Below are 20,766 nucleotides of genomic sequence, written 5' to 3' on the forward strand. Positions count from 1 at the left end.
CCCCGAAAGGATAACAATTGTGTACATTCATATACACAACCATCTATACCGAAGTAGGCAGCGAGCTGGTAGAATCATTAACCATGCAGGGTGAAATGCTTGGTGGTATTTTGTCCAACCTTCTGTTCTGAGTTCAAATGCTGCCAAAGCTGACTTTGCCCTTCGTCCTTTTGGGGGTCGATAAAATAAGTACCAGTCAAGCACTGGGGTCAATGTAAATTGACTTTAGCTACTCTTGGGTAAGGGTATAAAAACTGCATCCCTCTACCAAGCCATATTGAGCCAGTGTGACAGAGTAGGCTCATCTAACCAGTATGATCTCAAGCCCAAATTCACAGCCTTCACATCGTACCATGGTTGGTAGGGAGAACGTGCTGAAGCCTTCATCCTGCAATGGACTGAACGTAAGCAATCCGATCCAAACCACAGACGAGCACAACTACAAACATATATTGTCATCATCATCATCATGGTTTTTTTTTTTTATATTCACTTTTCCATATTTGCATAGGGTCGGATAGTTTATTGAGGTGGGTTTCTGTGGCTGGATGCTCTTATTGCCAATCCTCAACTGTTTCCCACCTAGCCAGAAACATTTTTGCAGAAATTTGGAAACAGACAGTGGTTGCTTAAGAGGGACATTCATTTACAACCATCACACAATGTCAAGACAAGGAAACAACAACAACACACACACACACATGTATGCATACATTCACACATATGTATGCATACATATGCATATACATAACATACATATGCATATATACACATACATATGCATACATATACATAGATACACACACATACATACACACATGTATACATCCACATGCATGCACATACACACTTGCGTGTGTGTGTGTGTGTATATATATAGTATGAGCTTTGTTTAGTTCCCTTTTACCAAATTCAAGGGTTTGGTCGACCCAGGGCTACTGTAGAAAACACTTGCTCAAGGTGCAACACACTGGGACTGAAACTGGAACCATGTGGTTGTTAAGCAAATTTCCTACTGCACGGTCACACCTGCACCTACCTACATACACACACACACACACACATATGCAACTGTATACACAACTGTATTTGTCTATGCTGTTCACATCCATGCCACCACTCTCTCCTCTCACCGCTTTTTTTCTCTCTGCTCATTTTATGTTTATATATATACTCAACTATTTTGTATAAAACAACCTATACACGACTATATACACTTGTCTGAAAGCTGAGAAGCAATGCCAAGAATTAAATGCTGAATAAAATTTGGAATGGAACACACACACACACACACAACCATGTATTTATGCACACACACATGTACATACCCACATACACATTTCAATATGCACACACACACACACACACACACACATGCACATACATACACAACTATTGTAAATGGTGATTACATCTATTCGGAAACTAAATCCTACCTTTTCCTCAACAGGTGTTCTCTTAACGACTTTGTTTTAAATATATTTGTTTTGCAACAGTATTATAGACAGCTGTGATGGTGGCGGTGGTGGTTAATAGGATTTGAAGGTGGGGGGGTGAACGTTTATGGCAGTGTGTGTTGGTGGATGGGGCAGTAAATAGCATGTGGTGGTGAGGGGGGGGTGATATTTAGTGCTGGGATGGTTCAGACATAACTGTTGGAGTGTATTGAGTGGCAGGATGGTGAGGTGTAGGACTAATGGTGAGTGAAGGTGTGGATAAGATTGAGGTGGGCTGGGGAGTTGTGTATTTGTGGTAGAGTGCAGGGGAAGGTGTGTTGTGAGGGTGATGGAGTGGGTGAACAATTTGGTATGTAACACCTGTTCTTAACCAGGGTCCATATAAGGTTTTATTCTTAAAATTTATAAGACACAGGCATGGCTGTGTGGTAAGAAACTTGCTTCCCAACCACATGGTTCCAGGTTCAGTCCCTCTGCATGGCACCTTGGCAAGTGTCTTCTACTATAACCTCAAGATGACCAAAGCCTTGTGAGTGGATTTGGTAGATGGAAACTGAAAAGAAGCCCATCGAATGTGTGTGTGTGTGTGTATTTATGGGTGTGTCTTTATGTCTGTGATTGTTCTCCCCACCACCACCACTACCACCATCAGTTGACAACTGATGTTAGTGTGTTTACATCCCCATAACATAGCAGTTTGGCTAAGAGACCGATGGAATAAGTACTAGGCTTAAAAATAAATCTTGGGACCAAATTGTTTGACAAAAACATTTCAAGGTGGTGCTCCAGCATGGCCACAGCCAAATGACTGAAACAAGTAAAAGAATAAAATAAATCGGTTATACTTCTGCAATACACAAAATGTTTTAACAATTTCTTTTATACAATTCCAAATAATATTTACTCTTTTACTTGTTTCAGTCATTTGACTGTGGCCATGCAGGAGCACCACCTTTAGTCGAGCAAATCGACCCCAGGGCTTATTCTTTGTAAGCCTGGTACTTATGCTATCGGTTTCTTTTGCTGAACCACTAAGTTATGGGGACATAAACACATCAGCATCAGTTGTCAAGCGATTGTGGGTGGACAAACACAAAAACATCTCACACACACACATATACAGCAGGCTTCTTTCAGTTTCCGTCTACCAAATCCACTCACAAGGCTTTGGTCAGCCCAGAGCTATAGTAGAAGACATTTGCCCAAGGTGCCATGCAGTGGGACTGAACCCGGAACCATGTGGTTGGTAAGCAAGCTACTTACCACACAGCCACTTCTACACCATAGCCACTATCCATAGGTAAAAATTAGTTGAGAAACAGTGGTGTAAAGGAGTGGGTAGTGGTGGTCATGGGGAAAATGGTTGTTGTTGTTACCAACTTCAGTTCATATTTGTTGAGTTTAATCAAAAGTTATGCCAAAAATGGGGGAGGGTGGGACAGCAGGTGGTAGAATCTGTGGAGTGGTAGGTAAAGGTGATCTGTGATTATGGAATGTGCCATTTTAAGTGTCTATTACCATTCTGTGTCTGTATAGTCAATAAGTTTGCTTCCCAACCACATGGTTTCAGGTTCAATTTCATTGTGTGACATCTTAGCTACCAGGCCAACTAGAGCCTGTGAGTGGATTTAATAATAATAATAATAAAAACATTGTGTACAGTGCTCAGGTGCACTACAACTCATCTAAAGTGTATGTATAATCAGGTGTAGTTTTGGCGGATTTCAGAAAGCATGAGGGCCTTAAAGGATGCAGTGTCATGGCAGTCAACAACTGACGCAGGCAGTTTGTTCCATGCTTCAGATTTAGCAGACAGAAACTGAAGGTGGTGAGTGGGCAGAAACGTTAGCACACCGGGCGAAATGCTTAGCGGTATTTCATCTGCCATTACGTTCTGAGTTCAAATTCCTCCGAGGTCAACTTTGCCTTTCATCCTTTCGGGGTCAATTAAATAAGTACCAGTTAGGCACTGGGGTCGATGTAATCGACTTAATCCGTTTGTCCTTGTTTGTCCTCTCTGTGTTTAGCCCCTTGTGGGTAGTAAAGAAATAGGTCAACTTTGCCTTTCATCCTTTCGGGGTCAATTAAATAAGTACCAGTTAGGCACTGGGGTCGATGTAATCGACTTAATCCGTTTGTCCTTGTTTGTCCTCTCTGTGTTTAGCCCCTTGTGGGTAGTAAAGAAATAGGTATTTCGCCCGTCGCTACGTTCTGAGTTCAAATTCTGCCGAGATTGACTTTGCCTTTCATTCTTTTGGAGTTGATTAAATAAGTACCAGTTACACACTAGGGTCGATGTAATCGACTTAATCCCTTTGTCTGTCCTTGTTTGTCCCCTCTATGTTTAGCCCCCTGTAAGCAATGAAGAAATAAGAATCTGAAAGGTGTGTGAGAGAGAGTGAGATAGTTTTTTTTTTTTTTTTGTCTTCGCAAGATTTTTATAAATGAATGTCATCTATTTCCAAAGTTCTGCAAAAATATGTCTGGTCATGGGGGAAAAAAATTACTTTGCTTGGAGACAAGTAAGAATTGGCGACTGAAAGGACATCTAGCCTTAGAAAAATCTGTCTCAATAATCTCTGTTCAAGCATGGAAAAAAATGGTCATGAAAATGATAATGAAATACCAGTCAAATACTGGAGTCAATTTAATTAGTTAGTATTTCTCCTCATTCAAAAATGTGTCTGTGTGTCAGTAAGAAAGTATTGTTGTTGTTAACCATTTGTCTCTATTTCCTTTTCAGTTTGGCAGTTGCAGCTATCCCTGAAGGTCTTCCTATCGTTGTCACTGTTACCCTTGCTTTAGGGGTGATGCGCATGGCAAAACGCAAAGCCATTGTTAAGAAGTTGCCCATCGTAGAAACACTTGGTAATTATCATTATTACTATTATTATTATTATTATTCATCGTTTAACATCCGCTTTCCATGCTAGCATGGGTTGGACGATTTTGACTGAGGGCTGGCGAAACCAGACGGCCGCACCAGGCTCCAATCTTGATCTGGCAGAGTTTCTACAGCCCTTCCTAATGCCAACCACTCCGAGAGTGTAGTGGGTGCTTTTTACATACCACCGGCACGGGGGCCAGTCAGGTAGTACTGGCAACAACCTTGCTCGAATCTTTTTACACATGCCACCAGCATAGGTGCCAGTAATATTATTATTATTATCATTACATTCCACTTTCATATTGCCTTTTAGTAATTAACTAATTTATTAATCTTTATTTTTATCCCAGCATGGCAATGGTGTTTATTTTTATCCCAGCATGGCAATGGTGTTTATTTTTATCCCAGCATGGCAATGGTGTTTATTTTTATCCCAGCATGGCAATGGTGTTTATTTTTATCCCAGCATGGCAATGGTGTTTATTTTTATCCCAGCATGGCAATGGTGTTTATTTTTATCCCAGCATGGCAATGGTGTTTATTTTTATCCCAGCATGGCAATGGTGTTTATTTTTATCCCAGCATGGCAATGGTGTTTATTTTTATCCCAGCATGGCAATGGTGTTTATTTTTATCCCAGCATGGCAATGGTGTTTATTTTTATCCCAGCATGGCAATGGTGTTTATTTTTATCCCAGCATGGCAATGGTGTTTATTTTTATCCCAGCATGGCAATGGTGTTTATTTTTATCCCAGCATGGCAATGGTGTTTATTTTTATCCCAGCATGGCAATGGTGTTTATTTTTATCCCAGCATGGCAATGGTGTTTATTTTTATCCCAGCATGGCAATGGTGTTTATTTTTATCCCAGCATGGCAATGGTGTTTATTTTTATCCCAGCATGGTGGTGGTGGAAGCAGGAAGCATGGTTGAAGGCTTTTTATTTTCTTTTGTTCCTCTTGTTTTTCTGCCAAGATATCCTTTAGCATTCAGATTACTCTGTCAAATGTAATGCATATTTATTCACATTGCTTTGAATTAATGATGGATTATCTTGTAGCTTTGAGATTTCGATGATGTGATTGATTGTTTTCAGAACAACATTGTAAGCTTAGCTGTTACAAGCTAGATTTCCTTGACTTTGATATAATACTGATAAAATATTTGGGTCAGATACGCCTGGTTTAACTGCTAAAGAGTTAATCACTCAACCGTGTCATAAGAATGCACTTTATATCTTTATATATAAAAGTCAAGTTGTGTGTCTGTCTCCTACGATTTAGATTCCTAACTACTCCCATATTTTGCGGTGCAGTTTAACCAAAACCGGGTATCTTATAGTTGTGATTCATATCGAGCCCTTCTGATATGAGATCTTTACCTTTTGATCGGCAGATTTAGAAAATAACTTTTTTGTAACTAAACACTTTCAAACTTTGTATACTGGTAGTGTGCCATATAAAACATCTTTTACTCGTTTTTGAGAAAAGTTTGTGTTTACTAAGTTATTTCGTGTTAAAGTTCTTGTATTTCGGTAATTTCAACCGATCAATGACGTGTATTCAGCTGGATAAAGTTACTGCTGTTGTTTCGGTGGTGTATATTTCATTTGTCACTGTTATTTATGACATCGTTCATGCGTTTGTACTGATTTTAGCTTTAAGGGGTTAGGGGGTTAAGGTTTTAGAGTTAGGATTAGGATTTTAGGGTTATGGTTAGGGTTTTAGGGTTGGGGTTTTGGGGTTAGAGTTATGGAAAAAAATGAAAAATGAAGAAATTGGAGGGGTAGGGGTAGGGAGCAAAAAAGTCTTTCTGAAAATAGTAGCTGAAAAACAGGAAAAAAAAAGGATTCATGGTGGTGCCATGAAGTAAACGTGCTTCAGATACACTCGTTTATTCATACAAACGTAACTGAGATAAATAAGAAAATATACAGCTACATAATTTTTACTGACTAAATGAGATTGATTAATCTTTGCTCATTAAAGATTTTTATGGAGTCTTCACTCATGCAGTTAATACTTTAAAATCCAGCTGTTTTAGGTAAAATACCACCGAACTTCTCAATATTATCTTGGAAGTTGCAAATACTGGCTTTGAGAGCTGCAGGAAACTTGTGAGCTGTAATTTGACACTCGTAGTCTATCATGAAATCTGAAAACATTACCATTGGGTCAGTAGTTTGATACCTTAACCACACAGATACTGTGTCTGTAATGTAGTTTGAACATGTGACCATACAATCAATAGTCCAACATCTTAATTACACAGCAACTGTGTTTTATGTGGCAGACTTCATAATATCTGTTTGCTAAGATAATTTTCATCATCATCATCATCATCATCATTTAACGTCCACTTTCCATGCTAGCATGGGTTGGACGATTTTGACTGAGGGCTGGTGAACCAGATGGCTGCACCAGGCTCCAATCTTGATCTGGCAGAGTTTTTACAGAACCACTAAGTTACGGAGACATAAACACACCAGCACTGGTTGTCAAGCAATGGTGGGTGGACGAACACAGACACAAAAACACACACACACACACACACATATATATATATATATATATATATATATATATATATATATATATATATATATATATATATGCCAACCACTCCAAGAATGTAGTGGGTGCTTTTTATGTGCCACATGTTATTTACATAATTTCACTCGTCATAAATTATATTTAAATAATTTTATTAATGTAAATAATATGGTAATGTTATTTATTTGTTATTTCCTAATTACAATCTGTTTCCAAGTTGTTTGCCAACAGACTTGATTTGAGATTGTTTTTTTTTGAGATTTACAACAACAGTTATGCTTGAGTTATTGCAGCTATTAAAAGTACACATGTACTGAATGATAGTTATAAGCCTTTCTGCTAGAGGCACAAAGCCTGAAAATTTGTGGGAGGGAGCTAGTTGATTACATTGATCCCAGTGCTTGACTGGTACTTATTTCATCAATCCCAAAAAGAAGGAAAAGCAAAATCGACTTTGATGGAATTTGAGCTCAGAACACGAAGACAGACGAAGTGCTGTTGGGCATTTTGTCCAGCACGCTAGCAATTCTGCCTGCTTGCCACCCTAATAATAATAATAATAATAATAATAATAATAGTTTCATATTTTGGCACAAAGCCAGCAATTTTGGGGAGGGGTTAAGTCGAATATATTGACCCCAGTGTTCAACTGGTACTTATTCTATCAACCCCAAAAGGATGAAAAGCAAGGTTGACTTAGGTGGAATTTGAACCCCGAATGTAAAGACTGATGAAATGCCACGGAGCATTTTGTCCAGCATGCTAGTGATTCTGCCAGCTTGCCAGAATAATAATAGTAGTAGTAGTAGTAGTAGTCCTTTCTACAGAAGGCACAAGGCCTGAAATTGGAGTGCTTGGAAGTAGTCAATTATGTTGACCCCAGCGTTTCAATGGTACTTAATTTATTGACCCCGAAAGGATGAAAGGCTAGGTTGACCTTGGTGGAATTTGAACCTCAGAATGTAAACACAAATGAAATGCTGCTAAACATTTTGCCTGGCACTCTAACAATTCTGCCAGCTCACCACCTATAATAATAATTATAATAATAATAATAATAATTGTTTCAAATTTTGGCTCAAGGCCAGCAGTTTTAGAATGAAGGGATAACCAAATACCTCAATCCCAGTACTTGTTCTTTATTTTCTTGACCCTGCGAGGTTGAAAAGTGGTGTTGACTTTGATGAGATTTGTGCTCAGAATGTAAAGAGTCACAAGAAATGCCACTAAGCATTTTCTTGATATACTAAATTCTTTATTAGTCACTTGTGTCAAAAAGTGTTGAGTGATTGTACAAACAATGGCATACAAGTGTTTGGGCCAGAATTACTGGCACCATTAATGATACTTAGACACTGTTATATTCACTAATAATAATAATAATAATCCAAAGTCTGAAATTTTTTTAGGGGAGAGGGCTTGTCAATTATGTCTTCCCCAGTGCACAACTGGTACTTATTTCATCGACCCCGAAAGGATGAAAGGCAAAGCCGACCTTGGTAGGATTTGAACTCAGAACATACAGGCAAATGTAATGCCACCTATGCATTTTGTCTCATGTGCTAACAATTCTGCCTGGCCCCAAGAGTCCAAAGATTGGAAACATTACTTAAGACTGGTCACTCATATTTCACTGTATCTGTTAGTGGTCGGTCGTTACTCATTGCCAGTTACCATTATCGTTGTTGCAGCTTTCATCAACATCATGTTTCTATGTTGTTTTTTTTATCATTCCCTCTTTTCTCTTTTCCAGGTTGTGTTAATGTGATATTTTCTGATAAAACTGGGACACTTACTAAGAATGAGATGACTGTTACCCAGGTGTTTACTGCAGATGGTCAACATGCTGATGTAAGTTCTCTCTCTCTCTCTCCCCTACACACACGCACACACACACACACATATATATATATATATATATATACTATTTGATACATATAAAGGGTGAAATATAATTAATTTAATAAAATTAATAAATTTCACCTAGTAGTTTTTTCGGTATGGAAAGGACCATATTCAGTAAAAATTATATATAATTATAATAAAGGGTTATTTGCAACAAGTTGCTTAAACCACATATATATATATATATATATATATATATATGTACATAAATAATTCTTTTTAGCTTTTACTTGTTTCAGTCATTGAGTTGCGGCCATGCATTGAAGTGTTTATTTGAATAAATCAACCCTAGAATTACACCATCAGGCTCTTTTGCAGTTGTCAAATGTTGGGGAGAACAAACAAGCAGACACATGTACAAATACATACACACACACTGAATAGGCTTTTTTTTCTAGTTTTTGTCTACCAAATCCCCTCGCAAAGTTTTGACCGACCCAGAGCCATAGTAAAAGACACTTGCCCAAGGTGCCATAGAGTGGGACAGAACCTGAAATCATGTAGTTAGGAAGCAAACTTCTTACTACATAACTATGCCTGCACCTGTGTGTGTGTGTGTATATATATATATATGCGTGTGTGTATATGATACTGGGAAATACATACCCTCAACACCATTGAAAAACCCTCATTGCACTGGGGTCTTGGATCTTAAGGGTTGGGCCTTCTTGGTGTGATGGATTAACCCTTTAGTATTTAAACTGGCCATATCTGGCCAAAATAGTTAATCTGTTTTATGTTCAAACTGACCAGATCCAGGCTCTCACACCTATCCTACAATGTTATTCTACATTAAGTAATTACACCATCAAGCTCTTGAAGATATGAGATAATGCCTGATTAATTCAAATAAATGGGCATCAATAGGCATTATGTTTGATTGAATAATCTGAACACTAAAGGGTTAAGGTATAGTGTTTGCAAAGATGAAATACTACCACTCTGCCCCTGAAACCATATGGTAGGTCTGACTAGTGAGGGCCCATATGTAGTAAGTGGTAAGCATTTGTTATTCTCCTGTGAACCATGTCATTGCAATCTTTGTTACTTTTGCTTTTTTAAAAAATGCAGACATCAAGAATCAACACCATTTAACCTTTTCGTTACCATATTTATTTTGAGATGCTTTGTGTTTCTTTCAATTACTTTAAATATAACAGAGAATTTAGTAAAATAACTTAGTGTTAGGAACATAAATTGTGACTAAGGTTTGGTGGAAGATTTTAATTCAGAACTTTTGAAAACAAGACATTTGTACTACAGGGCCAGAGCCGGTTTCAGCCGGGTTGGTAACAAAAGGGTTAATTCAGTGAACAGTCATAGGCAAAAATATCTGTGTATTGTCTTCGTGTGTGTGTGTGTGTGTGTCTTTAACTTAGAGTGTGCATGTTCTCTTTGTGTTTGTAGATGCATCTATTGAAAGATTCTCTCTGGCACTGATTTTCTAATTGTAGTTGTCTTTTTTTTTTCTGCATGTTGCAGGTAAGTGGTGTCGGTTACAATGGTGATGGTGATGTGACGTCTCATGGAGATATCGTCAGAGAATATTCCAACAACTCTTTTTACAAGATAGCTGAGGTAGGTATGTTACGAAATGGCATGATCATGACCACCTTCAACTTCATCAGAATGCCATCATCTGCATTATCTTCATCATCATCAGGATACCATCCATTTTTTTTTCCAACTGCTTTTGAGTTGGAAGATTATGCACACACACATACACACATTCACCTGTCTATATAGGATTACAATATAATCCTATATAGATTTTTAACTTTTGCAGGTAATACCACCTGTCTTCTGATGCTTACGTAGTTATATAATCATATATATATATATATATATATATATATAAAAACTATATCCTATGTAAGATAGCTGAGGTATATATCTTAAATATAGCATATCAGTACCACCATCAGAATGTCTTCATCAATTCTCAACTTTATCATCAGGATGGTATCCATTTTTTTTTCTGACATCAAATTCTCTCTCTCTCACTCTCTCGCTCTCTCTCACTCACTCACACACACATACATACCTATGCACATACAGACTGTATCACATATACACCAACCTGCTTGTATGTATATATATATATATATATATATATACACACACACCCACACAAATACAAATTTACATACACATCTCCATACCATTTCACACACACATTTACCATTCCACATATACACATGTACACACATACACAATCCGCACACATTTCCCCCACTCTATATAGTTAAGTATAGTAATGTTATTGTTTTTGTTGTAGGTGTCCTGTTTATGTAACAATGCAGAGATTACATTGAATGGTCTCCATGGTCAACCAACAGAAGGAGCACTTATTGCTTTTGCTCTCAAGGTAAACCCACAGTTCATATATTTCCGGGGTACAGGGGTTATATTTACTGTTAAACTCACTCAGCCTTGGGGTACATTTGCTGCTAAGTTCACCTCAATGTGAAGTACTTTTGCCTTTTAAAGTCCCTCCATATTAGGTACAGTAAAAACATGTTATTGTAGTTTTCATTATAACACACACACACGCACGCAAGTGCTAGGAGGCTTTTAGTTTAGAAATTCATTTCACAACCACATGGTTTTTGGTTCAGTCCCACTGTATGGCACCTTAGGCAAGTGTCTTCTACTGTAGCCTCAGATCAACCAATTTTTAGTGAGTAAGTTTGGTTAATGGAAATTGTGTAGAAACCTCAGGTGTGTGTGAGTGTGCAGAGGCAAGCTGGCAGAAACGTTAACACACCGGGCAAAATGCGTAGCCATATTTCGTCTGGCGTTTCTGAGTTCAAATTCCGCCGAGGTCAACTTTGCCTTTCATCCTTTCGGGGTCGATAAATTTAGTACTAGTTACGCACTGGGGTCGATATAATCGACTTAATCCGTTTGTCTGTCCTTGTTTGTCCTCTCTGTGGTTAGCCCCTTGTGGGTAGTAAAGGTGTGTGTGAGTGTCTTGCTAGTACTTGACGGCCAGTGTTGGTTTGTTTAAATCCCTGTCATTTAGTGGTTCAGCAAAATTGCCTAGTAGAATAAGTATCAACCTGAGAAAATTAAGTATTGTGGTCAAGTTACTCAACTAAACCCTTCAAGATGTTGCTCCAGCTTGGTCAAAGTACAATGCCTGAAACAAGTGAAGGAACAAAAGAATATTAAGTCTGGGGTGCAGAATAAAGAGCCAAGGATCATAACATATGTAGACCTTCCTACACAGTATGGTATGTGTGATGAAATGAATGGGATGGAGTGATTGGGATGTTGCTATTAGCAACAGCAATGTAGTAAAAAAAAAAAGAGATAGGATACCAACAATGTTCTTGCTGACTATGTCTCTGTGATTGTAATTTCAGATGAACCTCTATGATATCAAACAACAGTTTATACGGATTCAAGAGATTCCTTTCAACTCCGATGCCAAGTTTATGGCTGTCAAATGTGTCTCCAAGTATAACAAGGTATGTGACACTCTCATTCTTCACTTAATGTTTTAACCTCTGGGGGTCAGTCACTAACCACTACATGCTCTAAATTTTTTCTGACAAACTGACCCTCTCTCCACAACCACCTAGTATCAAGTTTAGTCCCTCTGGGGCAAGTGTCGTCCACTGTTACCTAAGGTCAAACAGTATCTTGTGAGTGAATTTGGTTGATGGAAACTATGTGGAAGCCCATTGTGTGTGTGGTCATCGCCGTGATTTAGCATCCTTTTTCCCTGCTGGCATGGGTAAGACAGTTTGGAGCTGGTGAGTTGCACCAGATTCCAATCTGACTTGGCTTGGTTTCTATGGCTGGATGCCCTTCCTAATACCAACCACTCCACAGAGTGTATTGGGTGTCTTTTATGTGTCACCACTACAGGTGCCCTTTACACATCACTGGCACAGGTACCCTTTACACGTTACTGGCATGGGTGCCGTTTATGCATCACCGGCACAGGTGCCCTTTATGCATCACCAGCTTGGGCAGCCCTTTATGTCTGCTCTTTGAGCATCAGCAATGCTGCTGCCCTTTGCACATCACTGGCACAGCTACCCTTTACATGTCTCTGGCACAGCCCCCCTTTGCACAGGTGCCCTTTGCACTTCTCCAGCACAGGTTCCTTTTGTGTGTCATTGAGCTGGTCAATGTGTGTGTGTATATAATGTATGTATGAGCAAGATGTGGTCCTTCAATCGGTCTAGGAGGGCAGTAATTCCTAATAAGATCTGACACACTCTGATGACCCAACCAGCCTTTGGTAATTTGAAAGGCAGATGTAAAATGATCACACACACATACTCATGTAAAGGTCAACTTTACCTTTCAATCTTTCAGGGTCAAGAAAATAAAGTATCAGTCGTAACCAGCTAGCCCTTTCCTCCCAAAACAATGCAGGCCTTTTACCAAAATTTAAACTATTATTACTGTTGTTGTTATTATTATTATTATTTAGGTGGTGAGCTAGTAAAATCGTTTGTGTGTTGGACAACATTCTCAGCATTTCTTCGGGTTCTTTACATTCTGAGTTCAAATACAGCCAAAGTCAACTTTGTTTTCCATTCTTTTGGGATTGATAAAATAAAACACCAGTCAAATACAGGGATTGGTGATATTGACTGGTCCCTTCCCATCCAAACCGCTGGTCTTGTGCCAAGGTTGACTTTGCCTATCATCTTTTCAGCGTCGATAAAATAAGTACCAGTTGAGTACTGGGGGTCGATGTAATCAATTAGCTCCCTTCCCTGAACTTCGCCTTGTGTCAAAATTTGAAATCATTATTATTTGGTGGTGGTTGTGGATTGGCACAAATGACAAAATGCTTTATGGTGTTTAGTTACAGTTCTTTAAATACTGAGTTCCAGTCCCACCAAAGTCATTTTTACCTTTCTTTCTTTTGGGGGTCAATAAAATAAAATACCAATCATATTATTATTATTTTAATTTTCAGTCTGATGAAGGAATTTACTATGTGAAAGGTGCTCTTGAAAGGGTGCTTCAGATGTGTACCAAATTTTACAGCCATGGGTCTGTGTTGTTACTGCAGGAGAAATATGTTTTAGATTGTTATAGCCAAGCTGCCAGGATGGGTACTTGTGGTCTGAGAGGTGAGATATTCAATGTTTTTATTTTCTTTTATTTTTTGGATGGGGTTTTCTGTTATTGTAAACTGGTAAATCTGCATAAAAGACAAAGAAATGGATAGGCTGTTGTAGAATTTCTTGCTGAGTTTTAATCTCTTTCAGCTCAATGTACATTGAGAGTTATAGAAGAGTATTTTGATTTATGTTCTGAGGCACAGGTTTGGCACTCGGCACAGGTGTGGCTACGTGGTTAGGAAGTTTGCTTCCCAACTGTATGGTTTCAGATTCGGTACCATTGTGTGGTATTTTGGACAAGTGTCTTATAGCTCTACACTTACCAAAGCCATGCGAATGAATTTGATAGGCAGAAACTGAAAGAAGCTTATCCTGTGTATGAGTGTGTATGGTTTTTGTCTCTTTGTTTTGATACTGTATGACAGTTACAAATGAGTCACATTGTCATTCATTCCAATATTCCGAGAGAACATGACTTGCCATAAGGAAAAAATTAACTTACTTGGAAACATAATGGTTGGTGAACAGAAGTGTATTGCCTCAATAGTGTCTGTTCAACCCATGTAAACATGGAAAAGTAGACATTAAAACAATCATGATGATATTTATATTTATTATGGTATACATATGAGCAAGATGCACAAAGTATATGTAGGGGTTTTTAAATCAAAGCTGGACCTCTTTCTGTCGAGAGTCCCAGATGAGCCTACCTCATGGCAAGAGGTGCAAATGAAGGTAGCTATATCAAACTCCATTCTTCATCAAGTGCCACATATCAGAGGAGGCTCCTAGTAATAACAGTGTAGCGCAAAATGGCGGTGCATCAGCATGGCCACAGCTCTGAGCTGAAACTTTAAAAAAAAAAAAAAATGATGAGGACAAAGTGTTGAAGGCTGATCTGAAAACATGTAACCTTACAAAGGAGATGACAGGACTGAGATATGTAGTGCTTTGCTGTACTCAAGGAGACCTGCCTACCACAATAGAATTGAGATCACAAAACCAAGATGCCATATAAAAAGCACTGGTGATGGTGCCACATAAAATGTATCCAGTACACTCTGTGGAGTGGCTGGCATTAGAAAGGTCATCCAGCCATAGAAAGCAAGCCAAAACAGACTGTGGAACCATGTGTGGTCCCTGGCCTTGCCAGTTCCTGTCAAGTCATGCAACCCATACCAGCATGGAAAATGAACATTAAATGTTGATGATGATGATATCTAGCCATGTTTTTCATTGTATTCTTCTCTTTCTTTTTTTTTCAGTTCTTGCAATGGCCTATGGCACCGACTTAAGAGAGTTGGTGTTTGTGGGTTTAGTTGGCATCATCGACCCTCCCAGACCCGGAGTGCGTGACGCCATCCTGCAGCTAATGAGAGGAGGCGTAAAAGTAAAGATGTTAACGGGAGATTCAGAAGAAACGGCGCGAGCAATTGGTGAGTGGACACAACACTGCACTCCATTAATCTCTGAATGCACAGCTTCGTTAGTTGTTATTGTTGTGGAGGTCTTGGTTAGTTCTGAACCAGCAAATCTATCGTTAATAGTATTCTGGACTTATGGACTTAGTGTATCTTGGACTACATGATACAATGTCTCCTTCCTTGTTATTTAACATGAGGATAGTTTATGACCCCCCCCCCATCAAAATAAGATCAAAGATACACCAACCATGTCCATCCAGTTGTGTAGTGTTCAGCTGTTGTGTATCTAGAACTTCCTATTGTGTGTCACCACAGGTCAGCTGGAATAGGGCCGACCTGTGGTGACACAATAGGAAGTTTTAGATACACAACAGCTGAACACTACACAACTGGATGGACATGGTTGGTGTATCTTTGATCTTATTTTGATGGGTGGGGGTCATAAACTATGGTGAAATAAACTGAAAAAAACAAATATACTGGATCTTGTCTTGTGAGTTGCTTGGTGACCTTACTGGCACTAGTGTTATACAAAAAGCAGCCAGTACACTGTAAATTGGTTGGCATTAGGAAAAGCATCCAGTTGTAGAAACCATTCCAAAACAGACATTGGCACCAAGTGCACTCCTCTGGTTTGCCAGCTTCTGTCAGGCTGTCTGACCCATTGAAAACAGACATTAATGATGATCTAAAACAGGATCTTTCGAATTTTCATAGGTCATATCCCTGGTAAACAAACATAGTTCCTATGTTGTTATCATCATCATTTAATGTCTGCTTTCCACACTGGCATGGGTTGGAGGGTTTAACAGGAACTGGCCAAGTCTCTACTGTCTGCCCCTCCTAACGCCAACCACTTTGCAGAATGTGCTACGTGTTTTTTACAAGGCCATCAGCACCAGCGAGTCACCAAGTAGCTTGCAAAGCCCCCTCATCTGAGAGAATATTAGTATTGATAGGGATGGCTTTGTGCCAGATAATGAAAGATTAGAATATGAATGAGGGACAGAAACAGGTGTCTTTCAGTAGGGGAGATATGTGGTTACTCAGTTGAAAAAAGCAAGAGAGGTGTGTTGGGGTGTACCCTTGAGTCAGAGAGAGGTGTATATAAGTGATACAAAGGCTTAGATGGGATAAGTGAGCAGGTAAGTTTGCAAGAGTGTGAAAGGAGAGTGGAAGAAAGAGGGTAGTGTGGTACGTGCTTGATGTATCATCTTGTTAATTAGTTAAGATTTCTGTTTGATTATTTGTATTTTAGGGGCTCGATTAGGTTTATACTCAGTAGGAGCTGGTTCCCTGTCTGGAGACGACATTGATAGCATGGATGTGAAACAGTTGCAGAAAATTATTAGTAATGTTTCCATATTCTACCGTACGAGTCCTCGACACAAGAATATCATCATCAAGGTAAGAACATCAAAGTTTGTCAAGAGTGCTTAAGATTTCTTGTATGGATGTGTGTGTTTGTGCATCTGTTTATTTGCACATGCACATACATGCATGCGTTTACTTGCACATGTATGTGTTTGAATCTTTGTATTTACTTGCACATGGTTGTGTGTGCATATATTTACTTGCGTGTGTGTATGTGTGCGTGTGTTAATGCCTACGTTTATATAAGTGTATTTGAGTATGTGTGTTTATTTGCATGTGTTTACTTGCATATGTGTATATGTTTACTTGCATGTGTGTACATGGGTTTACTTGTGTATGTAAATACCTGTGTATATGTAGAGCATACTTGTGTATGTGTGTGTTGATTTGTATGTTTATGTATAGTTGTGTGTGTGTGTGTTGACTTGCACGTACTTGTTTACTTAATTGCATTATGTAGGGTATACTCATCCCACTTAAAGCATAAATTAATCTCAGTATGATTGTTCATTTAACTACAAAGCCCCAATGAAATTGTTTCAATTCTGCATTTACAGGCAACACAGAACACAGGAGCAATAGTTGGAATGACAGGGGATGGTGTCAATGATGCAGTGGCCCTGAAAGGGGCAGATATTGGAATTTCTATGGGGAAATCAGGAACTGATGTCTCTAAAGAAGCTGCAGATATGATTTTAGTTGATGATGATTTTTCCATCATTCTGTAAGTTTAACCATTTTGTTACTGTATTTATTTTGAGATGCTCTGTGTTTCTTTTAATTAATTTTAAATATAACAAAGAATTTAATAAAATAACTAAGTTCTCATTCATCTAGTGTTAGGAACATAAATTGTGACTAAGGTTTGGTGGAATATTTTAATTCAAAACTTATGAAAACAAGGCATTTGTACTCAGAGCCAGGTTGGTAATGAAAGGGTTAAAGGATTTACCAGATACTTCTGGATTAAATTTTTGTACAAATGCCTATGAATTCATATGTTGTGGCCTTTATTTGTGGGAACAGTCAGAATTCTTGCTAGCATGGCTTTTTGTCCATAGGTTGGCTTTAATGGGAATTGATTTTAATGCAGGATTTTACTGCTGGATGTTCTTCCTGTCACCAACCTTTACCTGTTTTTCAGATAAAGGACTTTTATATTTTATTAGCAGAACCCATGAATATTTCATGGAATTAATGGTAAACTTATTGGGTTATTTCTGAAAACTTTATCCAAAAATCCTGAAAACGTAGCCTGTGTTGTTTGTATCAAAAGATTGTTGTTCATCTGCTAATCATTGGAAAGTGAAGGAAATTGAAATATGATGATTACTTAATATACTATATATATATATATATTTCGACCCTGTGCTTGAGGAGACCTATTGAGTCAAGTACAGCAACATCAAAAATCAATGGAAATTGTAGTTGTGATCCCTGTGCCGGTGGCACGTAAGATCACTTGTGCTGGTGCCATGTGAAAAGTACCCAGCACTCTCTGTAAAATGGTTGGCATTAGGAAACATAGAAACCAAACCAAAACAGACTGGAACAGATCTCCTTGCCAGCTCTGCTCAAACTGTCCAACCCATGCCAGCATGGAAAATGGATGTTAAAGGAGGAGGATGATATCAGCATTTCTGATTACTATCTGTTTTATGATTACTAAGGGGTTAGACTTTAGCAAGACATTCAACTTTAATCTACATAAATACGTCAAACATATCTTACACCATCAGTATTATGATTATTAAAGTATTAAATCTTAAACAAGAAACACCATTCAAGTAGGTGAGATGTTGGTGCTCCAGTATGGTCATAATTTGATAACTGAAACAAATATTAAAAAAAAAAATCTACATGTTTAGATATGGAAACGAGATAGAGGGCAAGTTCTCAATACTTTTTTTTTTAGTGAGACCAACACTAGTGAGATTACCTCATGACCTTCATGACTAAAGAGGCCTGCAAATAAGGAAGTGGCTTTATACAAGGTGTTTGCTTAGAGGTTGAAGTGTGTGAGAGAGGCAGGCTTCTGCACAGTCTCCATCTACTACTGCATTACTTAATCCAAAGTGAAGATAACAGGTATTTAATCAAGATGCCACATATAGGATTGAACTCAAGATACATGTAGCTGCAAAGTAGACTTCTTACCCACAACCATATACATGTGTACCTAGCCTTTTTTTTTTTTTAATGAATGATTTGCAGCCATTTCTAAAAGATTCTATCTCTTCTGTTTATTCAAATTACTTCTAGGTCAGCTATTGAAGAAGGAAAAGCAATCTTCCATAATATACGTAACTTTGTCCAGTTCCAGTTAAGCACGTAAGACCATTTACTTAAAATCTTTTGCATTGATTGATGTTAGTCCCAAAATAAAAAAGGGGAGCAGTGGTGGGGAGTGGAGAAAGGGACAGGTTTTGGTTTTCCCAATGTCTCCATGCTGGTGCCATGTATTAAAGCATCCAGCACACTCTAATGTGGTTGGCATCCAGATGTTGAAACCAGGCCAAATCAGGCTTGAACCAGATACAGCTCTCCAGCTTTGGTCAAACCATCCAACCCTGGCAGCATAGAAATAGATGTTAAATGATGATGAAAAGTCAGAGTTTCTATGTTGTTGATTAACCCCAATCCAGTCATGACTAAAATAGACTTATGACCAAAGGTGTTCCATTTATGACCATCTTGTGTTTTATTTAGACATACTTGCATCAAGGACCACATCACCTAATATATTGTTCATGATTTACAAGCATCTTAATGTGAGTTCATGTGCTGAAACATTTTGTTGTATCTCACGAAGGTAATTGTGCCAATAAATACACACACTGGTTGCGATTCATTTTATTATTCATTTGCCAACTGGTTAACTATTTAACCAATTAATTAATTGTTTCATTAATCATTCAGTTAATTAATCAGTTAGGTTTGTCAAAGTCCTTTCATTGCCTTTTGTAATCTCATCAATAACATGCCCTTCTCTACTCCAGGTCTGTCATTGAGATCATGAATGGCAACAAAAGGACTTTGACAAACTTGAGTGATTGATTAACCAAACAATTAATCAAACAATTGATTAAATATTTAACTAATTGACAAACAAATAATAAAGAAGTGAAATAGAACCAGTGGATGTGTTTATATTGGGAGGGTCATCAACCCTTTTTTTAGCATTATCCAGCCTAAATATTCTCTGTTTTACATTCAAACTCGATTATCTAGCCTCACACTTAACCTACAGTCTAAAAATAAGCATTCACATTATTGAAACCTTAAAGCTAGGAGATAATGCATGGTTAATTCAAAACTACAAATAAACAAACATTTCATTTAACAAAATAATTTGAACACAAAAGCCATTAAGCCAATAATACAGAGAAATCTAAAAAGAATTTTGCTGAAACTTTTTCATTTTTTTCCCAATTCTTTTACTCTGTCTTCAGGAGTATTGCTGCTTTGTCATTAATCACACTCTCAACGTTGATGAAACTTCCTAATCCTCTTAATGCAATGCAGATATTGTGGATTAATATTCTGATGGATGGACCACCTGCTCAAAGGTAATTCTTTTCCTTATTTTTTTGTGGTTTGTCATTAGATTTTGGCTACACTGGGGCACCACCATTTTTTTTTTTTTACTAGCAATTAATCAGTCCCTACTACTTATTTCAATTTGGTATTTTATCAATCTCTCTATCAACTTTTTTCTTTAACCATCAAAAAAAAAAAACAGGATGCTCGTGGTTTCAACTTCTTTGCTCCTGTGTGCTTAATCAGGATAAACTTGAGACTAAACATTAAAATCTAAAGTCTTTAACCTCCTTCACTAAGTCAGATATAGCAATTCCTCACATCTCTCTCTCACTATAGTTCAGTATCCCCCATGCTAAATCAATGTCTCCCTCCACCTCTTTCAAACTACTTCAGTATCCCCCCGCTCTCTTTTTCCAAGCTGCTGTTCCTCATACTTGTCCCTGGTTCAGAACTCTTCTCTCTCCCTCCCTCCTTCAATATATTGTTTCTCCTCCTCTTCCTATCAGTATTTCATTTTAGAGATATTAAGA

At 38.1% G+C, this 20,766-nt stretch overlaps 1 protein-coding gene across 4 annotated transcripts in view; it reads left to right on the plus strand.

Annotated features, from left to right (window-relative positions):
• LOC115220985 (calcium-transporting ATPase type 2C member 1) overlaps positions 1-20,766 on the plus strand; it is a 76,712-nt gene that overhangs the window by 52,449 nt on the left and 3,497 nt on the right. For all 4 annotated transcript variants that reach the window (XM_036510365.1, XM_036510366.1, XM_036510368.1 and 1 more), the window contains exons 11-21: positions 4,201-4,325; positions 8,651-8,748; positions 10,285-10,380; positions 11,081-11,170; positions 12,171-12,275; positions 13,748-13,904; positions 15,161-15,331; positions 16,578-16,726; positions 17,251-17,417; positions 18,956-19,024; positions 20,146-20,262. In XM_036510365.1, coding sequence (XP_036366258.1) covers positions 4,201-4,325; positions 8,651-8,748; positions 10,285-10,380; positions 11,081-11,170; positions 12,171-12,275; positions 13,748-13,904; positions 15,161-15,331; positions 16,578-16,726; positions 17,251-17,417; positions 18,956-19,024; positions 20,146-20,262 — 1,344 coding nt within the window. The remainder of the gene's footprint in view (positions 1-4,200; positions 4,326-8,650; positions 8,749-10,284; positions 10,381-11,080; positions 11,171-12,170; positions 12,276-13,747; positions 13,905-15,160; positions 15,332-16,577; positions 16,727-17,250; positions 17,418-18,955; positions 19,025-20,145; positions 20,263-20,766) is intronic.

This window comes from Octopus sinensis, linkage group LG17, assembly GCF_006345805.1.
Source record: "Octopus sinensis linkage group LG17, ASM634580v1, whole genome shotgun sequence".
Taxonomy (NCBI): domain Eukaryota; kingdom Metazoa; phylum Mollusca; class Cephalopoda; order Octopoda; family Octopodidae; genus Octopus; species Octopus sinensis.